Source organism: Alnus glutinosa, chromosome 13, assembly GCF_958979055.1.
Source record: "Alnus glutinosa chromosome 13, dhAlnGlut1.1, whole genome shotgun sequence".
Lineage (NCBI taxonomy): Eukaryota > Viridiplantae > Streptophyta > Magnoliopsida > Fagales > Betulaceae > Alnus > Alnus glutinosa.
The window spans coordinates 11,607,311-11,621,611 of record NC_084898.1 but is presented as its reverse complement, the minus strand read 5'-3'; the positions used below and the strand labels follow the sequence as shown (position 1 = coordinate 11,621,611).

General features: G+C 40.6%; 1 protein-coding gene across 5 annotated transcripts in view; it reads right to left on the bottom strand.

Annotated features, from left to right (window-relative positions):
* The window catches only part of LOC133854312 (uncharacterized), a 42,279-nt gene that overhangs the window by 11,109 nt on the left and 16,869 nt on the right, over positions 1-14,301 (bottom strand). For 2 of the 5 annotated variants that reach the window (XR_009896803.1, XR_009896802.1), the window contains exons 12-15: positions 5,751-5,826; positions 4,925-5,037; positions 4,428-4,487; positions 4,194-4,312 (exon numbers count right to left, since the gene is read on the bottom strand). Coding sequence is in view for 1 of the 5 variants with exons in the window: in XM_062290447.1 (XP_062146431.1) it covers positions 4,207-4,312; positions 4,428-4,487; positions 4,925-5,037; positions 5,751-5,826 (355 nt within the window). In the remaining 4 variants the exon portion in view is untranslated. Of the gene's footprint in view, positions 1-3,225; positions 3,406-3,490; positions 3,621-4,193; positions 4,313-4,427; positions 4,488-4,924; positions 5,038-5,128; positions 5,211-5,302; positions 5,386-5,750; positions 5,827-14,301 lie in introns of those variants that run through there. The other 3 variants (XR_009896804.1, XM_062290447.1, XR_009896805.1) reach the window with 3 other exon arrangements.

Genomic DNA, 14,301 nt, shown 5'->3' with positions numbered 1-14,301 from the left:
GGTGATTGATACCCCCTCCGAAGGGTCGTCTGAAAGCCCCAGCAAGCCCCCTTGGTGATAGATACCCCCTTTACCCCGTTGAGTATCCAACCCAAAAAATAATCTAACACATACTTCAAAAATTAATGGCGGCTTCTGATGACCCAAGAATCAAGAGCCATCAAATACTTATGCCACCTGTTATGATACGAGTCTATTATCACTGCAACCATCATATCCATGTTTTGTGCATTGACGCTTTGCTGCAGCTTAGAAATCGTACTTGCCTTGTTTGCCGTCATTCCTTAGAATATGCAGCATTGGCTTGCATAATAGACACCTGAAATGAAATAACTATTTTTTTAGAATAACCATTCTTTTAGTTGGTAAGGAACTATTCCTAAGAATCATTGCCCTTGCTGCCCTCTGTTTGGGATTTTTCTTACGTCCCTACCATTATTGCTCAAGGCCACTCATCTTCAGATTCTTGAATCCACCGCCACCCTTTGTAGAGTTGAAATCCAAGCCCCCTCTTTACGTTTAGGCTAATAATCCTGTTTACGCTTTGTTATTTCTGTTGAAAATTGGAATTCCAATTCCTAGCACTGAACTAAATGCTGAACAGAGGGCACAGGCAAACCCATAGGCATATGCGAAAGGAGTGATGTAATGCCTATTGCTAAACTGCAAACTGCCATGCACATTGCAAACCCTCATTCACCAAATACGAAAAAAAAAACATTAATTTTTTTTTAACAATCTCTCTCCTCTCAAAGAAAAAATAATAAAAAATCATTGAAAATGAATATTGAAATAAACTAGTGAAAATAAATAGTTAAAATAGAGCCTGAAGCTACTTTGAAAACATGGATTTTAACTAGAATAGAGTAAAAAAAAAAAAAAGAGGAAGAAACGTACAGTCGCTTTCTGAAAGATTTATATGACAGACACACTCATTAAATAGAGTTTGGGGTGGGCAAGATTCAGCATCTCCATGGTGGCACAATGTAACAAATATATTAGTTAATGGGCCACCTTAGTAGTTTAATGGGTCTTGGGCCTTATTAGTTAGTGGCCTATTAGTTTAGTGGCCTTTAAGTGGGTCTATATAAACAAGACCAGTTAAATGTTTTAGGCATGAAAATTGGTATCCAATCTTTAGACTGAAAATGAAGGGAGAGTACCTCGAACTACTCACGGAGGTTTTAGGCATCCTCGAATTTACCTAATTTCAGTATAATATCATTTTTCCAATTTTATTGTTCTTCATTGTTCTTACATTTCTTCCATTCCATTTCCATTTTCCTTATTCAATTTCCATTTCAGTAATTTGCGTGTAACAATTGGTATCAGAGCCTAGATCCATTGATTTTGGTTCAGTTATAGCCCTAGATCCATGGAATTTTATTTGCAATATACACCGACTCGACCGACGTTGGGAGATTTCCAGCTCGAGATATCTGGAGTTCCAGAGCATGTGAGGAAGAAGCAAGAAGCTGAGCAGAAATTTCAAGAAGCCAAGCAGCAACAATCCGACACTCTAATGGCTGAAATGATAGCAAAATTGGAGCAAATTTTTGAGAGACAGAATAAAGCCCTTCAACAAATTTTTGAGACGCAAGATAAACGCTTCAACGAATTGTTTCCGCATGCAGAATTGTCGGCCGTGGACGAGAGTGAAAAGCCCGACGAGACAAAGATAGTTCCTCCTGCCGTTCCTCCTCGGTTTGACGGTGAAGATCCGGAGACTTGGTGCAACCAAGCTACACAATTCTTTGATTACTATGGCACGCCGGATCATCAACGGTTCTCCATTTGCTCCTATCATATGTACGGTAAGGCTTGTGTTTGGTTTTGGGAATTGAACGCTACTCAAGGTGTTTCTTGGTGGGACGAACTTGTTAAGGCTTTTAAAGCACGCTTTTCAGTCCCTGAGGAGGTGGACAATGAAGAGAAATTCAAGAAAGGAGCAGAAGAGAAGAAAGGCAATGAAGAGGAGAAGAGACGAAATACTTCCAGAAATCGATCCAAATGAAGCTCCAAAATACACAATATTTTCATAAACAGATCCAAAACACACAATAACTCCAGAATCTGAAACGAAATTCCAAAACATACAGATTCTGCTCGACGAAATTCCTCCACAAATTTCCGAATCTCTCGAGGTGCAGCAAATTCCAGATCGGGAAGGGCTTTATCAAAATGAGAAGAACTTGTGTGATGCAAGGCTGCATCCAAAGTTCAAGCTTAGACACACTAAATCTGGGATGCAACCTTTGCGAGGGGCTGAGATGGTGCTGTCGTATGCGGATGGGCTGGACTTTATTGCCTTGAAGCACCGATGGCGTTGGAAGCGCGCGGAAGGAGAAGAGGATGCGAAGACTATACGGACAGTTCCAGATTTTCACGGCTTCGCATTTCGATTACAATCTCCAGAATTTTCACTCCCGTATTTCTGTATGGACAAATCCAGCGAGACTGAGAGCCACCTGTTTGGGGATTCTTTTCATGAAATTGGAGCTATAGTGCAAGCAAGTTTTGAGAAGATGAAGTTTTACATCTCCACGACAGAAATAAAGCGAGTGCTGATATCGAACACCGGCGCTGCCGAAAAGGGATCACCAACGAAGGCCACGGCGACTCGCCGGTGGTGTTGGGGCTTGGGATCGCTATGCCGTTTCTCCTTATGAGAGTTGCATTTTGGGAAAGTGCCAGCTACGTGGCATCAGGATAATCATTCATTTATTATGGTGTAGTTACTTGGAAGCAACTTAAGTCAGCCAGCAGCCCAGCAGCAAATGGAGTACGACTTGTCTTGGGTTGGTCAAATGGTGCAGATTTGTTTTCAAATGGGCGTGAAAGGCTTTTGCTTCTTCAAGTGGGCTTCAGATCCTTTTGGGTTGGCAGCAACTTTTTCTTTTAAGCAAGGAACGACAGAAACCAGTTTTTGAAGCTTAGATTTTTTTTTTTTTTACGCAAAAATAACTGCACCTTGTGGGCAAGGTGCTTAAAGGGGTCGGTATTGTAACAGATATATTAGTTAATGGGCCGCCTTAGTAGTTTAATGGGCCTTAGGCCTTATTAGTTAGTGGCCTATTAGTTTAGTGGCCTTTAGGTGGGTCTATATAAACAAGACCAGTTAAATGTTTTAGGCATAAAAATTGGTATCCAGACTTTAGACTGAAAATGGAGGGAGAGTACCTCGAATTACTCACGGAGGTTTTAGGCATCCTCGAATTTGCCTAATTTCAGTATAATATCATTTTTCCAATTTTATTGTTCTTCATTGTTCTTACATTTCTTCCATTCCATTTCCATTTTCCTTATTCAATTTCCATTTCAGTAATCTGCGTGTAACACACAAGCGGTTCCAATCCATATGGGCCATGGCAGATGTAAATCAACTGAGACATCGTCCACAAATAGCTGCCAGCATACGAGAAAATGTTAGAAATAAGTAATGCATCTCCCGCTATATCATACCCAGGCGTCAGCATAATTGCACAAATACCTATGATTGAATGGCACCAATCTTCACGTTCAATGCACAACAAAGCTTTTCAACACGTGTAGACCATTGGATTTTACACTTTCTAATGTCATAGACACATGTTTGGTTGTTTGGTTTGCAGAATAGATCTCTGAAATAGAATAACTATTTCTATGAAATAACCATACTTTTATTTGGTAGGGACCTATTCCTAAAAATAGTTATTCACATGGGAATAACTATTCCCTTACGAAGAGGAATACCCATTCCTCTAAAAAATGAGCAACAATTATTCCTTAAGGAATAGATGACATTTTCTAAAAATAGATAAATAAATAAATAAATAATCTTTATTTTATTTTATTTTAACCCTTTAAAAAAAAATTTAAAAAATAAATTAAAAACGTTGAATTGTTGTGGTTGGCCGGATACCCACAGTAAGACTTAGGGGTTGTCGCACCACCCCTCGATCAACTTGGGGGTGGCCTGGCCACCTCCGATTCATTTCAGGGGTGGCCACACCACCCTGGGTTCTTCTATGGGTGGCCGGCCACCTACAACAATTAAACCTTTTTTTTTTTCTCCTAAATTTAAGTTTTAGAAAGAAAAAAAAAAAATCATGTGGGGTTTTTTATTTTTTTACCTAAAATAGCTTTTTAAGTTCTAAATCTCCAACAAGCTCTAAAAGTTGAGTTATGGACAATCAAAGTGACTAGTCAGTTACCTTCACGACCCCATCAGAAAATGAAGTCACTAAGTTGTACACGCTTGTCTTTCTGGGCATTCCGACTGATAATATATGCACTGTCTTCCACATCCGCGCTCAAACAATTCATCCTGTGCCTGTACATACCATAACCTGAGTTACCCAGCAATGGTACAAGAAAAAAAAAAAAAAAAAAAAGGAAAGATTTTTCTTGAGGAAAAAAAAAAGTAACAGGTGACCTACGATACTTACCAAGCAAAGTGGTCTTCACAGCAAATAGAGCCCCAAATGATAGAAAGTCCAGCTCCTTTCCTGCATTGAACAAACAAAAGAACATATTCAAGCTATAGACAAATCAAAGGATGTGGAACATGGGAGAGTGTAATTTCATGTTTAAAAGACCAAGAAAATCCCTATTATATTCGTAGTCTAGACCATTATATCATCTAGGTCAGACTTATGTGATGGTCCAGACATCCAAAAGGTTTCTCCACGTATGCAGTAGAAATCCGCAGATAAAGATGTCCAGGTATGCTTCACAGAACCAATATGTTATTGACCAAAAGGCTCAACTAAATTTTGTATTTCGCATTTATTGTCAGATATTCATACCAATTCCCTCCTCCCCCCACCCCCCCACCCTTTCTATATGACATTTTTTCAATAGAGAACAGAATCTGAATCCAAAAAAAAAAAAAAAAAAAAAAAAAGAAATAAGTAAATTGTTGCAGTAAATATACATTGCATACCAAGTTGCAGTGTACATATCATAGAACTTGTCGAAGGCTTTATCGAAACAGTGGTGACAAACCAAAAGATCTCTGATATCAGTCACCTGGCATGTTGATTTGCAGCATTTTACCTAATTCAATCAAATGTTAACATAATTGAGCATCATAGGAGACAGTCCCTAGAAAAATAAGCACCATATGTGCCCATGAGTACAAACGCACCGCAGACTTTTCTTAGGCCACATATATATGATTTCAAGCTACCTTTAATAATGCCTCTCTTTTTTTTCTTCTTTTCCGGACTCTATCAGAAGATAGGAAGTAGGCAGATTAAAAAAATTAATAATAATAATTAAAAAAAAATTAAAATTAAAAAAAGAAAGAAAATTCACAAACCCTATACTTTCTGAGGCAGCTGAGAGAGTCTATCCACATTGTACTTCGAAAATTATACCCTAATGTGTTCGGACTTTGAAGCACTGGAGAAAAAATTTGACTTCAAAGCTTCTCAGGGGAATAAGACAGAGACAGAAAAGCTGAATCACTTTTATTACACTGATTTGGGTGCATAAAGCAGGCTCTTAATCAATATGAACTTTGCAGGAATATAATTTTTGGTTTTCATATTGTTATTCCTATTGGCAACATGCACAAATCTTATTAGAGACTTTCTTTATTTGCTGATTCACTAAGCACTCATAGAGAATATAGTTAACATGTCAACCTATACGCTATTATAAAATATTAAACAAAGCAAAAGCTTTCAACTTAACTATAAGCACATTCCAAATGAAACAACAGCATTTGCATCTCAAGATGTAACTACATGGAGAGGCAGACTCACCAGTCGCTTGAGTTTATGGGAGTAATAATGTTGATGGGACAGATGTGTCTTGATATGCTCGTTCAAATGACCTGCACTATATATAAGAAAATAAATTCTATCTCAGAGCACTGAAAGTCGAAGATGAGCAGATATCACCCAGAAAGATACCAGAATACAAAGGGCATTAGGAGAATGAGAGAGGAGAGGGGGGCATGCTCCTCCAGCAGTGTTATGACTATTTGCCAACTCTCTCACTATTCCAGCGTGGTTTTATGACTATTTCTCATAACTCTCTCACTAACATGTTCTCTTTACAAGTGTAATAAAACTCAATCTTTCATCAACTTTATGTCCCCTTATTCTCCACCGAACGTGTTATAATGCACACAGACTCATAGGCAGTGGCTTGGTTAAGGGAACAACATGGAGACCACCCTATTTTGCTTGATATAACACACAATGTAACTACCTTCCCCCACCATTAGCTGTAAAAGGAAAATATACTAAAGGAGTAATGTAGTATTCCAACGTACATTTCTCTAACTTAATTAACAAATGCCAAAGCGTACCACTCAACGTTGAAGAAGGAAACTTAGTATTAGCTTATCTGAGATACTATATGATGCGTATTGTCTAGTTTATTTTTATTATTTTGTTGAGCCCAATTGTTGTGTAGTGGAGCATTTTGGTTCAATGTCAGATTTAAAAATGTTAGAGATAAATCAGACCTTAGAAATTAAAAAAATAAAGGTAGAGTAAGGTGACCTCCCAAAGTAAAAATCCAATACTCCAAATCACAATGCGAAATTGGAGGGGCTCAACTATCTTACTTGGTCACAATATGCTCTTTTATATATTAAAAGTAGAGGGAAAATGGGATACTTTAATGACAGAATTCAAGGACTAAAATTAGACAACCCTGCTTATGATAAATTGGAAGCAAAGAATTCTACTACTATGTCGTGGTACTTACATTCAACGCAGCCAGACTAGTGAGGGATATAAGTTTGTCAATAAGGCCAAAGAAATTTGGGCTGCAGAGGTTCAAACCTTATTCAAAATGGGGATGCAACACAGATTTATGAACAGAAACATTGGATTCATGGAGCGACTCAAGGAGAGTGGCATGTAGCAACCTATTTTGAGGCTGGCAGGGGGAATCTTAGAAGAGAAGAACTGGAAACCCTCTATCGGTTGATGTCACAACTGGAACCACCTACCACTGCATCCTTCTCCTTCGCACATTCAGATAATATAGCTTCATTTCTGAATGCAACCTCCACTGGGCATGTAGCTAAATCTGATGATCCCTGGATAATTGATTCGAGGGCATCCAACCATATGACTGGTTCATCATCTCTTTTCACTTCATATAATCTTTGTTCAGGCAAGGAAAAAGTTAAAATAGCCGATGGTTCTCTGTCAGCCGTGTCTAGCAAAGGTTCAATTCTTGTAACTACGTCGATGTCTCTTTCCTCTCTTTTAAATGTACCTAATCTTGCAAATAATCTGCTCTGTATTGCTCAGATTACTGCGGATTTGAATTGCCAAGTAATCTTTTATTCTAATTACTATTTTGTCCAAGACATAGTCACGAGGAAGATGATTGGCAACAGTAGCCTGAAGGAAGGTCTTTACTTCCTGGGCTCTCACATCAAGCAACCTGGCTGGCTTAAACATGCTTACCATATTACGCAGACACATGACTCCATTCCAATAAATTGGCTCTAGCATCGCAGAATAAGGCATCCTTCTTTCTCTTTGTTGCAACACCTTTTCCGATCTTTATTTTCCTAAAATAATGTTTCCCATTTTAAGTGTGATACTTGTGAACTGACTAAACACCATCGTATGCCTTCTCCTGCTTATGGAAATAAAATACTGAACCTTCTGCTATTGTTCATTCTGATGTATGGGTTCGTCATGTATTGTCTCTCTTTGGATTTCATTGGTTGGTTACTTCTATTGATGATTATTCCTGTGCTACTTGAGTTTATTTATTGAAAAATAAAAGTGATGTATCCTCATGTTTCATAAGATATCTGTATTCAATTCAACATCTCCATTAAGATTCTTCATTCTGACAATGGAGGAGAATACTTTTCAAGTGGCCTACAATCATACCTTACTGAGCATGGTACCATCAATCAAACAACTTGCGCCCATACCTCACAACATAATGGGGTTGCTAAGTGAAAGAATTGGTATCTCCTAGAGGTAACAGTGCTTTAATGATTTCCATGAATGTTCCTAAATCCTACTGTGACATATCTCATTAATCAAATGCCATCATGAGTCCAGAACTTTAAGACACCCATTGATGTTTTGTCACCATCCTTGTCTTCATTATTATTTGTTGTTCATCCTTGTGTTTTTGGTTGTGTTTGCTTTGTTCATCATCCTAGTTTCTCCAGTGGTAAATTGGATCCTAGAGGTCTTAAGTGCATATTCTTGGGGTATTCGCCAACTCAAAAGGGTTATAGCTATCATCATCTCCCCTACACGAAAGCATTTTGTCTCTATGAATGTCACCTTTTTTGAGTCTCAATCCTATTTTTCTTCTAAGATTTCCCTTCGAGGGGAGACAGGAGATAAAAGAGAAATCCTCAATAGATCCCTTTACTGGTAACAACAAATTCCTTTCCATATCGTGATAGACAGCAACCACAGCCAACTGTTGTTGAGCATTGTGAGCCACCGGTGGAGGAGTTACGAGTTTCTTCCAAACGTTCAAAGAATAAGACTATTCTTCAACCTCTTAGACGTCAACTCCTGACTCAGGTAATCCCATGCCCACTTTAGACACCTCAATACCTGCACTTAATGATCTTGATCTTCCAATTACCCAATGCAAAGGTGTCGGATCATGTACTCAGCATTCCATATAATTTTTTTCTTATAACAATTTGTCATTATCATATCGTACTTTTATTTCCAGACTGTCCCGTGTCTATTCCCCAAAGTGTCCAGCAGGCACTTGAGAACCCAAAGTGAAGGGAGGGAAACAATGCAGAAAGAGATGAAAGCTCTTCAAAAAAATAAAAATAAATAACGCATGAAAGCTCTGTTTCAGGCTCTGCACTCAATGTCAAAACCGCTCGAGCACATTATATTGATCTCAAGCGCATCTTTGTGCAGCAGTGAGCTCGATCGCATCTCCAGTGAGCTCGAGTGCACCTACCTAGAGCAGTAGTATTGAAGTTACTGCACTTACAGCAACCAACCAAGACCTGAAAGTTTCTTTTTAATTTTGTTTTGTTCTGTGTTTGTGCAGTGAATGTTTGGTCGCCGCTCACCTTTCATTACCAACCACATCTTGCGGTCCAAACATCGAGCGTATGTTGAGGAAACGTCAAGCTGAAAGAGACTCCGATCTGACCGGAGAACATAACATTGCGATCATGGCTGAGGAAGAAGAACCACTGATGTTGCTGCGGGATCACTACATCCCGACCACATACACCTCTCCATCGTGCCTCCAGTTGCCGCAAACTACGGCACCCCATTATGAGATTAAGTCCAGCATCATTCAAATGCTGCCATCTTTTCATGGACTTAACAACAAGGATCCGTACAAGTATCTCGACGAGTTTCTGAAGATTTGCGCCACTATCAAGATGCAGGGCTTCACTGAAAATGCCCTACGGATGCGGCTTTTCCCTTTCAGCCTCAAGGAGAAGGCCAAGTATTGGTTCCACTCCCTGGAAGCAAACATAGTCACATCATGGACTCAGCTTCAGCAATCTTTCTTGAAGAAGTACTTTCCCATTGGAAAGACCAATCAAATACGGAGAGCTATCACTAGCTTCTCCCAAGCTGAAGGTGAGTTGTTCTATGAGACATGGGAGCGCATGAAGGACCCACTCCGGAAGTGCCCCCACCCTGCTGTCCCCAAGTGGCAGCTCATCCAATGTTTCTATGACGGGTTGACCAAACCTCACCGACAAATGGTAGACTCTTTTGGTGGAGGTACATTCATGCTAAAAAGTGAAAACGAAGTATGGACCCACTTCGAGAACCTCGATGAGAACTCCATACAACATACCTCATCAAGTCACTGGACACTAGTCACAATGACCCCCAAAGAGGAAGGTATGTATGCGGTAAGTAATCCTCTGGAGGTTACTATCAAGGTGGATGCCTTATCAAGGAAGCTAGAGCAACTAATGGCAGCCGGCTTCGCTCCTATCTCAGCACCACCAACTCACAATCAGCCAGAGGCCTACACATTCTGCTCCAATCCTGCGCATCATGCGAATGATTGCCCCTCAGGTAAACACTTTTCTGACAATTCTCATGAACAGGTTAATGCAACATTCGTCCAGCTGGGTAATGATCCATACTCGAATTTTGGCAACCCAGACTGGAGGAATCATCCAAACTTCTCATGGAGAAATCAAGTTGCTGAAAATTCAACACCACCTCAGGGAATGGAAAATCAAGAATAGCAGCAGCCCACCAATCAAGGCTTCAATTCAGCCTCCAATTTCAGACCCTCTCAACAGTAGTATCAATCAGACCCTCCTCCTTGGAATTCTTTAAGTGATGATAAGTTGCTACAGATACTGAATTCTCAGGCGCTGTCCATTGCAAAGCTAGAAACCCAAATCGCCCATCTAGCTAATACACTCAACAAGAGAGAAAGAGAAGAAGCTCCCAAGCCAAACAGTGGCCAATCCAAATGGACAATATTTGGTTGACGGAAATATAGTTAGCAGTTCTCATCTTGAGCAGGTCCAATCCATCACTCTACTACGGAGTGGTAAACAAATTGACAACCAAGTTGTGTAAAAGAAGCATGAAGAAATAGTTCTGCCAAAAGAACGTATTCTGGTAAAAGACAAGGGTGCAGTACAAGATGAGCTAGCTTCAGCCACTCTACCTCTTGAGCAGCTATATGAATCGAAGGCTCCATTCCCTGAATGCCTCAAAAGCTCAAGTCAGTCTAAGAAGCAAGGAGAGAAGATCCACAACATCCTAGAGGTCTTCAATCAAGTAAAGATCAACATCCCTCTTCTGGATGCCATTAGACAGATCCCATCCTATGCTAAGTTCATCAAAGATCTGTGTACTCAAAAGCGAAGAACAAGGGCCCACACTCCGAAGAAGGTATTTCTCACAGAGTAGGTCAATTCTATCCTTCAGCACAGTCTCTCTCCAAAGTTAAAGGACCCTAGTGCTCCCACCATCTCCTGCATCATTGGGGACCACAAGATTGAGAAAGCCCTCCTTGATTTGGGGGCTGGAGTGAATCTGCTGCTGTATTCCGTCTATCTGCAGCTTGGTTTGGGGGAATTGAAGCCCACACCAGTCATCTTGCAATTGGCCGATAGATCTGTAAAGAAACTGCAGGGAATCATTGAGATTGTTATCATTTAGGTGGACAAATTCTACTTCTATGTAGACTTCATTGTTCTGGATACTGAACCAATTGCCAATCCTACCAAGATAATTTCGGTTATCCTTGGTCGACCCTTCTCAGCTACAGCCAATGCATGCATCAACTGTAGGACCGGGATAATGAAGATCACATTCGGGAATATGAAGGTGAAGATGACAACAACCACCGGATAAGACACTGTTTTTTCTTGCGCAACATAGAAAAATATGCACCAGAGTCACCTCCATGCATTCTAGACAAGGACCCCTTCAAGGCTGATGTCACTCACTTCAGGTTAGGAAACTTTGATACAGGGCAAAACAATGATATTGCTGCCAGAATAGACGCTCCTCCTTAGGGAGCAACGAGAAAGTCTCAACCGCTACTTTCAGGTAACACTCTCTCAAAATGGTCCAAGAAGGTTAAAAACAGATTTACCAGAGGCAACGATTGAAGCCCTTCATATAGAGGGCATTGCACAGAATGAAGATGCTGATTTCATCAATTTGACGAGTCCCATCTACTTAGACTAAAATGAGTCCTTCACATCTCTTTTCTTTGTTTTTAACTTCTTTTTTATTTTGATGTGACTTAGCGCTCGTGGTTGAGTCTTTTATAGCAGTGACACGGCGCTGATGTTGTAACTTGCGTGGCATCTGGAATAGGTGTCGACTTTTTAAGGGTGTTTAGTGGCGTTGACGTAGACAACCGTTAGTTTTTAGACAAAAATTTGGATGGAGGTACCATCTCCTTCTTTAGCCAAAACCAAGGTACCATTTGCGATACAAAATGAACCACAAGGGCAAAAAATAAGAGTCAAACCACAGGGGGGTGTTCACTATTTAACTCTTGTTTTTATGTTAACAGTCAAGAACCAAAAGGGAAAAACACAAGTAATCTTCTGGACTTCAAGGCTAAAATCCATCAAAAGTAAAAAAAATTCAGCATTCTGCAAGGCTACGCTCGAGCCCTTCTCTGTGGAATAGATGCGCTCGAGCCTAATAAAGTATGCGCTCGAGCCTAATAAAGTGTGCCTCGAGCCCACTGTTACAGAAACAGAAAATAGAAAAAACTAAAAAACTAAACAAAACATTAAACAAATAAACGTAGAAAAATCAAACATCACAATCCATACCCCCAAACTTAAATCACACATTTTTCCCAATGTGTGGACAAAAAAGTATATCTGGAGGTGTTTGAGCCAAAAACGCTCCTGGGATCATGATCCTGGAGGCGATAGGGCAAAGGGGCCTAGAAATCTCTCCAGAAGAGACTACAGCAACTGCTGATTCTGCAGTTGATCCTCCCGGTATTCCTGACGATGATTGGCTATCTCAAAGGATTGCCTAGCCACATCATCACAAAGATTATGTATACTCAGCACGTGTGATGGTGTCGTGCATGGATGGATCATCTCCATCTTGATCATCATCCTCCTCAAGCTGAGTGGCATCCGCCTCAGCTGTATATTCGTCCATCTCCTCCGGTGCACTTTCTTCGTCATCTTGTGCCTCCGCCGCCATGATTGGCATGTGTTGGCGCATGTGGGAGGTACTCTGATTCCATTGTGGCACCCTGAACTGAGAGAAGTCTGCCAGGGTGTGGTCTTCATCCAAAAACTCTACACCCTTAGGCTGCAGCAACTTGGTGTCTTGGTGACAAGACATGGGACTAGTAGGCTCCAAGTGTCTGCAATCTTCGTCCTCTTGAAGTTCAGCCCGTCCCAACATTTATGTATTTGGTCCCATATGAGAGTGGGGGCTGAGAACTAATAGCCCTTGTAGACAGCATAAAGTGCTTGCAAAAAGGTATTGCGTCTTTGTGTCTTATGCCCTAGAGGGCATACATTCTTCTCGAAGACCATGTCGATAAACCAAAGCTTGGATGGCAACATAGATTTACTTTTGCAGTTGCGAAGCTCATTGGTGTACCGGCAAGCACACATCATCAACCATTGCCTAGACCAAGAGACCGGTAGGGAAAGGGCCATACCTAGGAGTGCCATCACTGTGAACCAAATCGGATGGACACTCGTGTGGGCAGTCGAGTGCGAGGGCAATATCCTCCACGGTTATCTCCAAAGCAATCCCATAGAGGGAGGTTGAAAGAATGCTCGAAATATCAGTCATAGGTCAAGTTCTAGTAAAAGAGGCGGAAATGGCGTGGGAACACCGTGTCAGTGCAAGGCTTGAACAATGCGTCCAATCTCCTCTTCTTGAATGCTCGTACGACCCATTTGGTGGCTTCAAGATGCTTGAAGTTGTCTTTGATGGCGAAGTGGGTCTCAAGGGTGAGTGCTCGACGCCTCCATTCCCCACTCGAGTAAGTGCTTCGGCTGTCGGATTGCAGAAAGGTAGAAGCCCGATTGGTATGCATGTTGAATGGTGGTTGAGGCAATCTGTCAAACACTTGCTGGGTGTGGGGCAGGGAAGTAGGAGGAACCCTAGAACTAGAAGAGCAGGGGCTGGGTGGCACAAAGGATGTTATTCGAAGCTGACCCGAATGGTGAATCGAAGTTCCAAGATGCAAGAAGGCCGGAGTGGACTTTCTTGGTGAAGAGGAGCTGCAGAATTTTGTTTGAGAAAGAGAGAGAGCTCGAGCATGTTGACATAAAATTAAAAAAATGAGGCTGAATGCTCTTATAAAAATGAGTCACGTGTCCTGCTCTGTGCGATAGGGGTGTACAAGCGGGGCGGTTATTAACCGAAAATAACCGGTAACCGCTAATAACCACCAATAACCACTAACCGGAAAAACCGGAAATAACTGCAATTAGGTAACCGGGTACCCGGTTGCTGTTACCGGTTATTCAATATGAAAAACCGGTTAATAACCAAGATAACCGCAACCGGTTTTATTATATATATAAAATTATAATTTTATATTTATATATATATAAAAGACTTTTTCTTTATTTTTGACTCATTTCATCTTGTTTATGTATTATTTGTTGACCAATCTTACCTAATTTCATATGTTTGTCTTGGTTTTTAATGTGAAGCCAAATGTTGCACTCGGGATGGTAATCAATTCCAAGGGTAAAGTGAACTCGGAAGGTGTGCAAAAACCAGTGATAAGGCATGTATTTTGAAATTTTTAATGTTATATCCAGGATTTTTCTTATATTGTTTTTTTGTTCTCTCTCTTAATAGCAGATCGATTGAGTTTAACAACTACGGCATGAAAGAG